General features: G+C 42.4%; 1 protein-coding gene across 2 annotated transcripts in view; it reads left to right on the top strand.

Moving 5' to 3' along the window:
* fras1 (Fraser extracellular matrix complex subunit 1) overlaps nt 1–12,855 on the top strand; it is a 270,430-nt gene that overhangs the window by 230,568 nt on the left and 27,007 nt on the right. For both annotated transcript variants that reach the window (XM_031305293.2, XM_031305292.2), the window contains exons 47-49: nt 5,641–5,765; nt 11,442–11,582; nt 12,205–12,432. In XM_031305293.2, the coding sequence (XP_031161153.1) occupies nt 5,641–5,765; nt 11,442–11,582; nt 12,205–12,432 (494 nt within the window). The remainder of the gene's footprint in view (nt 1–5,640; nt 5,766–11,441; nt 11,583–12,204; nt 12,433–12,855) is intronic.

The raw sequence follows: 12,855 nt of genomic DNA on the forward strand, positions 1-12,855 counted from the left end.
GTAATCGTGAGCACCACAAGACCATTGTGAACGTATTGATGTAAAATTTATGTTGATAAACTTAAAAATGTGGGCATATCAGCGATTTAAAAAAGTGGTTCGCTCTGCGTTTCGCTGGGAAATGTGGAAGACTTTTAATATGGCAGTGGATGGAGGAAATGTGGAATTGTTGTCATTTGGAAGCTCATCGAGCCAACAGTATAAGGCATATTGCAAAAGTGAGCACATTGTCTGAAACTAGACAAAAATACCTACGTTTTGATGTATAAATTGTGTATGACAAGTAGATATTGTGGGCGTGAGAGCAATTTATAGAGAGGGGACAAAGATTTAATTCCTAAGCTTCTGCACTCTAACGATGACATCATCCACTCTAGGACACGCAATACACACTCCATAGAAACGCAGAAAAATCCTGAAATGATCACTAAACTTAAACAGCTTTTTCACAAAAAATGTAAAAGATATCAAACTGAAAAGCCATAGTTTAATACCTGAATATTTTGTGAACATTTTAAAGTTTGTTTGGCTTCTGTAGGTGAAAGTATGAAGGAGCTGAAAATTTTGGGAGCGGAAGAAGATTTGAAGGATTTGAAGCATGCTCTCATTCACTTCAATGTTAAAAAAAAGTCATAAAAAGCTTAATATTTAAAAAAGTATAAATAGTAGAAAAAAAGTTGAAGAAGTCCCATCATTAGCTGAAAGAGCTGAACATTTTAAAAGTTGAATGGTTTTAATAGCTGAACATATGCAGAAGTTACAGAGAGCCAAAAAACGTACGGAAGAGGGAATAAAAAGAAAAATAAATAAACAAAATGGCCGACAGGAACAACAATAGTGGGAATGCTGCTGAACAGCATTCCCACTAATAAGGACTTATAAAATAAGGACATAGGTGAGGAGGAGGATTGTGTATGAAATACAGGACCGGGATCCAGTGAAGGTAGATAACATTTAATAAATAAAAATAACATTTATACTAGCAATGAGAATTTGAATGAAATGCTTATCAAAAACTGCACGAAAACATCTAACAAGCTCAAGGGCAACATTATTATGTACCACAGGAAAGGCCTAGTGTTGTGTACTGTATATTGAGTAAAATGTATCTCTCTTACTTCATCCACTGATAATGCTACAGCATGCATTATTTAAGAGCATAAGAGAAAATAATATTTTTTTTACTTTATTACTGTTGAATACAAATGTGAATGTGAATGTTATTTCTTTCAGAAAATGAATGCTCACAACATACAACAGATAGTGAACATTGGCACTATGTGTGTGTGTGTGTGTGTGTGTGTGTGTGTGTGTGGGGGGGGGGTGTAGTAGAAAAACACTCATAACATTGATGGGTCGAATGGATTTGCTGCGGACTCATATACCTTTAATTCATATACAGAAATATTTATTCTGTCTTTGATAACTCTACGCACGCACACACACACACACACACACACACACACACACACACACACACAAAGGAAAGTATAAGGAACCATGCTGCAGCTTATTTTAGCACACACACACACACAGTTTTTTTTTCCACAAGGAAATTAAAAATAGTTTTAGAGTATGTCACCTTAAACTGTGTTCATGGACACAAAAAACAAGTGAAAACAAACAAAATGATGCATCTTCCAACCACAAAGATGTGATTATTCGCTTCTGTGCTATTGAACAATCCTGCCCCCAGCTGAATGGATTCCACACATCGCTGAACGCTCTCGCAGCATGCTAATTAGCTAGATGTTAACACACTCTCCGATCTTCGAGCTTCAGCTCACCTCAGAGCCACAGAGCAACTCTGGATAATTACCGCTATAGCCATTCAGCCAGACCGTTATTCCATGCTAACGTGCACAGCTAGCTCCCTGCTCCTGCGGGATAGCTTGTCAGCCTACAAGGAATATCAAGGTAACAGCACTGAAAGATGAATGCCCACATTCAAAGCCGAAGTCTTCAAAAGGCTTATTAACTTACTATGGTTATGACACCCCTTTCCGGTGGAGCGTTTGTCAACAAGACACCTGCCGCACAATCAGTGATGCATACTCACTGCCTCACCTCAAATTCCTCTTATGTTTACTGCAACTTCTGTTAGAGACAGGTCTGGGGGTAAGGCTTTAGGCTCAGACTTTCAGAAAGGTATAAAAGAGTAGAGAGCACAGATGCACATGCCAAGGAAAAGATGAAGTGCAGCCTTTCATGAATTTTCTGTCAGAACTTCAGTGTTCCTGCAGCAGTGGCATTTTCCTGCCAAGTCACGCCTAAGAGACTGTTGTCAGCAGCTCTACCAATCAGAAGTAATGTAGAATTGCTTTCAGTGCTTTCAAAAGGAAATATCCACAGTCAGAGGTAGTCTCACATTGCCAGACTTTCCTGCACAGTGCTGTGGAGGAGGGTCTGGCTAGTCCACACAGCATTCCGGGAGGGGAGAAAAACGTGCTCTGGTTTATTGGCATTTCTTTAAACTAATCACAGTCGCCAGATAGAACCACACTGCCTCTGCAAAATAAAGCTTAGATCGGGCCCAAAAAATCAATCCTGACCCTACCCGAGCCCGTGCACGTTGTGTCCGAGCCCTGCCCGGCCCTATTAACTGTAATTATGAGCCTGAGCCCGATTTAAACCCGACAATTTTTTAATACATGGGCCGTTATAACTGACGTTCTCAACTACAATTCCGAGTTGTTTAAACTACAGAAATCTGTCTAGAATTATCTTAATGAATAATGCAACAAGGACGAAGCATGTGCTAAACTGTGTTGTTTGTTTATTCAGAATAGAATAGCTCCCTCAGCCGAATAGTGTGGGTAACAGATCAAGGCAGCAACATAATCAAAGCCCTGGTACCATATAGGAGACTTTCTTGTCTCGATCACCTAATTAATACTGTCCTTCGCCATGGTCTGCCTGCCGACGCACTGGCCGACAACGTGCCGGATATAGGAGAGACCATATCTGCTGCTAAAGGACTCGTGAGATATCTGGACCAATCTGACCTGGTTGTGCAATTATCGAAGACATACATAACAGATGGGGGAGACACGATTTTAGCACAGTTTACCTCACACTCAAGTCAGTGTAGCTATGGGAGAAGCTGGAGAGGCATAGCTTTCTCCCCACCCAATTAGGCTAATAAAGTAATGATTAAAAAAACCCAAATGCTTGATCAAGTGCCCAGGCCAGCCAGAGGATAGTGGCGGGAAATATCTACCCGCGGGCCGGGTCGGGCCTAAACTCTACTGCAAAATAGCCTCGGGAAGGAGCTTGTTTTGGTGGAACATGTGTACGTTCAAAGGTTGTTTTAGTCGTGCAACAGAAAACTCAGATTGGACAGATAGTCTAGCTAGCTGTCTGGATTTACCCTGTAGAGATCTGAGGAGCAGTTAACCATAGTCTTCAGAAATCCACCAGAGTTTAGAATGCTAACACAAAGAAAGAGGAAGGTGACGGGCATCCGGCTGAAAAGAGGGAGATCCAGCGCAATTTCCGGCAGCACCAGAGCAATCCTGGAAAAGGAACAATGTGGATATAGACTAAGTCAGCTAGAGCAATTACATTCGTTTTGCTGGCTGTGTAGAAGTCCAGGCATTTGGACAGCTTATCTTCAAATATCATTTTGTATGTGGTCATGAAGGAAGGAAAAAAACAACATTTAAATCAGCGTCAAAAAACCCATCTTGCCAATTGGTTCTGCAAGTTCACTAGAATACAAAAAAAAAACTGTGACTTCTTGGCTCCACTCCCAGAACTTAAAATCTTTTTACAAGGAGTCCCTCCTGACCAGCTCTGCTCTGGGTTATCAATTATGTCCCAATGTCATACTACATACTGAAGATGCACAGTGTATACCATATGTTAATATTTATAGTGTACCTTTTTTGCAGTTTGTATACAGAAATCCACGTACTTTTACCATTTAATACTAACAGGAAACGGTACGATACATGCGCCAACAGACGTCAATCCAGCTGAGACTTTAAAATGTCACTGCCAATTATATCACACATAGAAAGCATAATGGTTGTTCGATCTGTGTGAAATTAAATTGTACAGGTCTAAAACTATTGACCTGCCTCTTCCCTATTCTTTCACTAATCTTTTTTTTCTAGTAAGTATTGAAGAAATAACCCTGAAAGCCTTTTTCATCTTGTTATGATGCTCATATCATAGAATTTAATCAGATTTGCACACACAGCATTCAGTCTGTGTTTATACTTCTGGAAACCAACCTCTTCCCTGCTATTTTCTGTCAAGACAAATGGAAAATACATTTCCATTTAATATGATGGTGCAAATAAGCAGGTATTTTCATCTCTGACTGAGAATATTGCCTCCGTCTCCCTGTGTGCCTGTCTTGATTACGATGATGTATAACCTTCCAGCTGGGGAATAGATGACACAAGCTAGGAGGACCACAGACTTCAGCGTGTTTCACTTTGTCAAAGGTTGACGTGAAGAAGATTGATGTTGAAAACACTTATTTTCCATTTCCTTAAGCCCCCTCCCCCCCCCCCTTTATATTAGTTGACATGCCTCATTGTTATTGGTTTTTTATTTTTTGAAAAATTCCTCCCGTCTGCAAAGGAAAATAACCTTTCACCCATGCTGTCTGCTGAGGGAAATAACTTTGCCGTGAAGTTATTACCTTCACATCAAAGCCACTGGTGGCATGAGAGGTGCATGTATAGATGATTGACTATCCCTTCATACAATGACAGGCCTGTAACAAACAGCGACAGCCTGATTTAAAATGTTTAAATATCAGTTAATGGTAAAATGCTGTTAGCTGCGAATTATAGGACTCATATGCTCTCATATCCAGGCATAAATACCTTTCTACACCCATCTGGTATTAATAAAGCAATTTATATGATAACATTTTTAATTTGTTAAACTGTCTGCTGTGAAAATGAAAAAAAAAGAGATGGAAATAATAGAAAATGGACACTTTTGCTGAACTTCAATCCATTCTCTCCCTGGCATGCCATAATAACCATAATTACATTTCAGTATTACACCAAGAACTCCATTGTCGCCTTTCTTGTGTCTAAAGTGTCTTTAAGCAGCCAGCCAGGACAAATCAACAGAAATTGAAAATATGTTTTTTTAGACAATTTCCTTTAGTTTTACGCAGAGTAGCGTTTGATCGCTGCAATCAAACTTGATTTAGTTTCCCACTGAGTTTTTATACATGAAGGCGTCAGAGAGAAAAACAGATCTGGAGCCTCGTTAAAAAGGTTTAAATTTAGTTTTAGTTTATTTTCTCATTAAAATAACAAAAGCCAACAAAGAAAAGGGAAAAGGAACTCGGTGTGTGCTCTGAGAAAAACATGGAAAGGGAGGCGGGGGGGACTTATAAAACTGTCTAATCCCAAAATAGAAAAGATTTATAAAATAATAAAAAAAAAAAAAACACGGATGATAATAAAGAGACACAGAAGAATTGGACAACAAGACAATTGACACTGAAATTCAATATGAGAACGATTGGTAGAAACAACAAAATGCATAAATAAGTAACGCAGAGTGAGCGTGGCAGCATGTGTTGCCACAAGAGTAGTAAGTACATTTCTTTTTTTAATTATGATTGTTTGAGCTCAACTAACAGCTATTCTTCTTCTCTCTCTCCAGGCACCAGAATCAGCACATTCACCCAGGCCGACCTGGCATCACGTAGCATCCAGTACGTCCACACCAGTGAAGAAGAGAAGCATGCCGACCAGTTCTCCTTTACCGTGTCTGACGGGACAAATGAGGTGAATAAGGCAAGCAACACTCTAAAGAACAGAAAGGACTTTGAAGACCTGTTAGGGGTGCTGTGGTTCAGTTTGGTTCAACATCATGGGAGCTGAAAAGTGTACGTTTTCATCACACCTGGTTATACGCTATGACAAGTTGAAGGAACTTTAGTTTGGGACACTTCGGCCCTGTTTACACTTGCGTTGCGTTCAGGTGATCCGGTCAGATTTCATTACTGCCTACGTCACTTCCACTAGAAGGTCAAAGGGCCCAGCACACAATTTTTACGTCCACACTCTCACCAGTCACGTTAGTGCTTGTGTCAGTATATTATTTTAGTGAAGGGGGAAACCTCTTGTTCCCCAAGAGCAAGAGAGTGTCTCAGTAGCTAATTTCCCCTTCATTCTTGTGTGTTTTTGTGGCGATTTTCAATTCAATTCAATTCAATTCAATTTTATTTATAGTATCAAATCATAACAAGAGTTATCTCGAGACACTTTACAGATAGAGTAGGTCTAGACCACACTCTATAAAGCCCCAACAATTCCAATAGTTCCCCCAAGAGCAAGCATTAGCAGTGGCTATTGCGACAGTGGCGAGGAAAAACTCCCTTTTAGGAAGAAACCTCGGCAGACCCAGACTCTTGGTGGGCGGTGTCTGACGGTTGGGGTTATGACGGTACAGGATGTAGCGTGGCACAGCAGAGCATGGGTGGACGCGGTGGACGCAGCAGGACGTAGTCGGGCATTGCAGGGAATCGCAGAGCGTAGCAGGGTGTAGCAGGTCCATAGCCACAGCTGCACCCAAGACCCAGGTCTTGGTGTCGCCCTAATCCGAGGCGATGTTCTGGGTGAAGAAGAAACATAAGGACTCCGGGGAGTAAACTCCCCAGAGCTAGGTGAGTAACAAGCACTTCTGAGACAGGATGTGCATAAAAGGAAACAAAAGAAAAGAGCGTGTCATAAGAAGGAACTTCCTCGGCAGTCTAGAATTATAACAGCATAACTAGGAGAGGCACTATATTATTGATTATACGATAGGTAAATCTGATGACTGTAAAGAGAAGCAGAGAAAAGCAGGGGTGCTGTGTCTGCAGCTATACACCCTGCCCCGCCGGTCTAGGCGTTCACTGCAACTCCTCACTCCCTAACTATAAGCTTTATCAAAGAGGAGAGTTTTCAGTTTAGTCTTAAATGTAGCGACGGTGTCTGCCCCCCGAACCCAGATTGGGAGCTGGTTCCACAGGAGAGGAGCCTGATAGCTGAAGGCTCTGCCTCCCATTCTACTTTTAGAGACTCTAAACATTTTCAAATATGTTATTTCACCAAGACCATGTTAAAGACAGCTGTGCTCAAGGCTGTAGGACAATTGGTCAGCTACAGCAAAAAATAACAACAAACTGTAGCTCTTTTGTCTTTAAGAGCTACATACGTCTCAGCCAAGTGCTCAGTGTTAGACATCCCTCATCACATAATGAAAAGTGTGGGATAAGACAACTCCTTTCAGTTCTGAAGAGGCAGACGGGCATGTGCGTGATTCGTGCTTGAGCCTCTTTTAACAAAAACAAACCCCACTTGGCACGTCGGCGTCTCTCTCTCTGCGAGTTCTCATGATAATGAAATAAAGACAGTGTTCCTCCTCCATACAAAAGACCTTTCAGAATGCTTTGTCCTTGTTTTTTTGAGACTAAGCTTTCAAGCCTGAAATAATGACACAGGGCCAGTAAAAATTTTCTAACCCACAGCACAGTAATTACATTTCAATATAAAATATAAATATATATGAATTCTAACGAACCCCAAACTTTTAAAGTGGTGAGGAAATGGCAGTCCAGCCCTTCCAGCACCGCCTGCCCCCCAGTTCGCCTCATACATAAATCTGCCTTGCTAATCCAGACTAATGAGGACCACAAGGACTTGAGTAAACATGTGAAAAGGGTCATTTGGCCTTCACGCCTGGCTGACTGCAGTGTGTGGCTTTTGTGGGCACTGTAGTGGTTAGTGTTCGTGAAGTGGTTTGGTGCTTTTACTTTTGTTAACTCTCCTCTCTCCATGGGAGGCCTGTTCAATTTTCTGTTAGAAAAGCACGGCATATTAATAACCAACCCACTTTGTCAACTACTTTGTAAAAAAGATAGATGACATACGCTCTTCATTCTCAACCACACCTCCTGAAATCACCTTACCATCCATCACTTCCAGTACTCTTTCCTCTTTCACCCCTTTATCTCCAAACCAAATTCTTACTTTGATTACCTCTGCCCGCCCAACCACCTGCCCCCTGGATCCTATCCCTTCTCACCTTCTCCAGTCCATTGCTCCGGACCTCCTTCCTTTCCTCACCCATCTCATTAACATCTCCTTGTCAACTGGCTGTTTCCCCGATGCTCTCAAAGAGGCAAGAGTGACCCCACTGCTCAAAAAACCAACACTCGACTCCTCTGATGTAAATAACTATAGACCCGTCTCCCTTCTTCCATTTCTATCTAAAACTCTTGAGCGTGCCATTTATAATCAACTCTCTACCTATCTCCACCAGAACAACCTTCTTGATCCCCACCAGTCTGGCTTCAAGGCTGGCCACTCAATAGAAACTGCCCTCCTTGCTGTCACTGAGCAGCTTCACATCGCTAGAACAACCTCTCTCTCTTCCATTATCATCCTTCTGGATCTTTCTGCTGCCTTTGACACAGTGAACCACCAGATCCTCATTTCGACACTCCAAAATCTGGGTGTCGCAGGCTCTGCGCTCTCATTACTCACATCTTACCTGGCAGACCGAACCTACCGGGTAACCTGGAGAGGGTCTAGCTCAGAACCTTGCCCACTTAAAACTGGGGTTCCTCAGGGATCAGTCCTGGGTCCCCTCCTCTTCTCTCTGTACACCAACTCTCTCGGGTCTGTCATTCAGTCGCACGGCTTTTCTTATCACAGCTACGCAGATGACACCCAACTAATTCTCTCCTTTCCTGAGTCTGAAACTCAGGTAGCAGCACGTATCTCGGCCTGTCTGACTGACATCTCTTCTTGGATGTCCACACACCATCTGAAACTCAACCTCGACAAGACTGAGCTCCTTTTCCTTCCAGGGAAGGGCTCTCCTACCCAAGACCTGACTATAACAATTGACAACTTTATAGTAGTCCCCACCAAGACTGCTAGAAACCTGGGTGTAACACTTGACGACCAACTCTCCTTCACTGCTAACATTGCTGCAACCACCCGATCGTGTAGATACATGCTGCATAACATCAGAAGAATACGTCCCCTTCTAACGCAGAAGGCAGCTCAGGTTCTGGTTCAGGCTCTAGTCATCTCACGTCTAGACTACTGCAACTCCCTCCTGATTGGCCTGCCTGCATGTGCCATCCAACCCCTGCAGCTCATTCAGAATGCAGCGGCTCGACTTGTCTTCAACCTCCCCAAGTTCTCTCACACTACACCTCTCCTCCGCTCTCTTCACTGGTTACCAATTGCGGCCCGCATCCGCTTCAAGACACTAGTACTTACGTACAGGGCCACGAACGGATCAGCACCCGCTTACATCCAGAACATGGTCAAACCATATACCCCAACCCGCCCACTTCGTTCTGCATCAGCCAAACTGCTGGCTGCTCCGTCACAGCGAGGGAGAACTAATCACTCAACGAAATCCCGACTGTTCACTGTCCTGGCTCCCAAATGGTGGAACGAGCTCCCCATCGATATCAGGATGGCCGAAAGCCTACACATCTTCCGCCGAAGGCTAAAAACGCATCTCTTCCGACTACACCTCGGATAAAAAAAAAAAAAAAAAAAATTCTTGAACTTGCACTTTCGAACCTGCACTTTCATTTGTCTCTTTGTAGCTTTGCCTATTTAAAGCTACTGTATTTGCACTTACTACTTGTGGTCTGGAGTTTGAACCTTCACAGTTGAAAGCACTTAATTGTAAGTCGCTTTGGATAAAAGCGTCAGCTAAATGACATGTAATGTAATGTAATTCTGCATTAAAGATGAGTTTTATTGTATTTTAAAGTGTTACTAAAGCAGAATAGTTATACCTGTTAGTGGTGAGATGAGATTGCTCAAGGGCATAGAGTTTCTGTAATAACTGCAAGTTTGTGCTATTTGGGTTATGTCCTCTGGGTTTTACGGATGTGTCAAATTTCCAGCTGAAAGTGACTGCATATTAGTCTGGCTATCACCAGACCAAGCTCAATCTTTTAAGATTGAACGTCTGGGGAGTCTGCTCTGTATTTTCTGCTGCACAAGAGGCGTGATCAATGGGCATAGTTCAAATGACTCTGTACACAATTGGATAGTCTAGACCAACGATCCGGGTGACGTACTTTGTCCTCCATGAGCGCAACCAACGGTGACACGACCGCAACAGGGTTTGAGCTGAGCTCCATTCTTTTGGCCACCAGCGGGGCTAGCTGGTAAATTAGGCTTTTACCAAAGCCGGTCGGTAGTAAGGCAAACACATCCTTCTTTTGTAGGAATTGTTCCAGGGCAAGTTTCTGTTCCGTTTTCAGAGAAAACTCGCCTTTGAAATCTTTAAAAACGGCAGCAACAGCGGCATCAACGGGTTGCTGCGCTTCGGTGGCCGCCATGTTGAATGTAAACAAAAAGCTGCTTGCCATCGCTTCTCTATCATCATCGTGTTAAACCCGCCAATAGTGCCCCAGGTGGATAAGCCAGTTTGTGATTGGTCCCTGCAAATTTGTAACGGAAGCAGGATACAATTTTTTTAACAAATTTCCAGCCTGAGCTACAGGGCGAAATCTAATCACCGGCAGATCGGGCTGGGTTTACCCAGTCTAACTGCATATAGTTTCTCGCTTAACTGAAATATATACATTTAGCAGTAAATTTTCATTTTATCGATTCGGCGATACCAACATCTTTGCTCTCAGTGCAGTACTGTACATTGAAAAAAACAGCATATCATCGGTGTCCTGTGAAAGCCGTGTGAAACATTTTCATTCGCTACAAAATCAGCCTTGTTTTCAGCTTTGTGACAGGGTTTTTTTTTTTTTTTTTTTTTCAGAAAATACAATAGACTTCAAAGATAGGTTCACATTTTTTCAAGTCAGTCTTGGAATAATACCCACATGCCTATACGTATATTAAAAGAGCTATCGGTGTAATCGTTCCTCTTGTTCATACTGGCTTTCTGTGCAAAAATGCATTCAGCTGAAGTTAATATGAGGCTTCAGCAGTGTGAACACAAAAAACATAAACTTGAAAAATTGTATGTACTGTATTTAAGAAGTAGGAGTAAAGAAACACTAAATCCTTTAGTTTAAATAAACATGTGCAAGTCACCAAATTTGGAAATACATAGTTGTCATTGGTCTGTAACAAACATAATCCTAAACTGAAGTCATTGATGCACAAGTAATATTTACCAGTGAATGAAATTAGTGATGTTGACTTAGAAAGATGGAAGAAACAGAACTTTAGAGATTTGAAATGAACCCAAAAATACCTGTACTGATGGGCGGCCTCTAGCTCACCCAGTAAGAGTGTTCGCCCAATGTTGGCTGAGTCCTGCAGCAGCCCAGGTTCGAATCCAACCTGTGGCCCTTTGCTGCATGTCGTGGGGAAAGGGAAAAGCCCAAAAAAATTATCTTAAAAAAAAAATACCTGTGGTGATAACTGTTTAGAAACAGAAATGGCATCATATTGTCCTGTACATATTGTCTCCAGGTTGCCCAGACTTTCTACATTACCATCAAACCAGTGGACGACTCCCTGCCTCTGCTCCAGGTTCCTGGCATGAGGGTCCAAGAGGGAGTGAGGAAGACCATCACTGAGTTTGAGCTTAAAGCCACAGATGCAGACACTGAGGTAGGACACTAAAAACCTGAAAATCTTCAGCAACTCACATTATTTATTTTACCAGTTTAGAAAAGCGCAGGACCTCCAAATAATAGTTGGTGATCAGCAACTAAGCTGGCCAAACTAAGCTGTGTAAGCTGTTGTTTAGAAAGCCGGCTGTTCTCTACAGCTTTATTTTTTCTGTCAACAGCATCACAAAAAAGATTTCCTCCACCAGCCCCAGATACGCTTACACTGTTAATCCCATCAATATGCCATCTTCAGCGCACTCCAGTAGTTATTTTGTGATAATTGGGATTTCCTATTTTGTTGTGTGAATCTACTTTCTCTGATTAACCATTACTACATCTACTGCGAGTACATTTTCTTCATTACATGGGATGTCTTTTAAAAGCCACGAAGGAGCTTAAGTATTCAGCCGTGGGTTGTTGAAGTTGCAAAGTCATAATAATAAACTATATTTATAGAGAAGTAAACGGTAGTTTAAAAAGAAGAAAAAAAAAGAAACCCTCACTGTTTCTGTGTTTTCACTGATTCTGACAAACTGACACTCAAAATTGACTTTCACCAGAACATCCTCACCACTCACTCAAAACTCTTTCCTCACCCTCCATTTTTTCTGCTGAAACAGGCGGAGTCCATTGTCTTCACCGTTGTCCAGGCTCCTCGTCACGGCACCATCGAGCGCACGAGCAACGGCCAGCACTACCGGCAGACGAGCAGCTTCACCATGGACGACATCTACCAGAACCGCATAAGCTACAACCACGACGGCTCCAACTCGCTCAAGGACCGCTTCACCTTCAGTGTGGCCGATGGCACCAACCTGCTTTTCATGGTGGAGGAGGGCAGCAAGGAGGTGTGTGTGTGTGTGTGTGTGTGTGTATGTGTGTGTGTGTGTGTGTGTGTGTGTGTGTGTGTGTGTGTGTGTGTGTGTGTGTGTGTGTGTGTGTGTGTGTGTGTGTATTTTGACATCTTAACGACAGCAGGAAGGCTAAATTTGCTGTTAGATTGTGTGTTGGTGTGTGTGTGAGGAGGCTTCTTGACGTATTTATTACATTTATTAACAGAGTTAGGGCATGTCTGTGTGTGTGCGTGTGCGTGTGTGTGTGCGTGTGTGTGGCCAGGGGAGTCACTGCTCTGACCTTTCCATGACAAGAGGGGTGAATCAGCACTTTGTGTATGTTCTCTTGTTCTTATATCTTTGTGAGGACCTAGTTGAGTTATAGATCCGGAGAGTGACATGTTCGAAAAGACAATGTTTTGTAGAGTGAGGACATGT

Source organism: Sander lucioperca, chromosome 2 (assembly GCF_008315115.2).
Source record: "Sander lucioperca isolate FBNREF2018 chromosome 2, SLUC_FBN_1.2, whole genome shotgun sequence".
Classification (NCBI taxonomy): Eukaryota; Metazoa; Chordata; class Actinopteri; order Perciformes; family Percidae; genus Sander; species Sander lucioperca.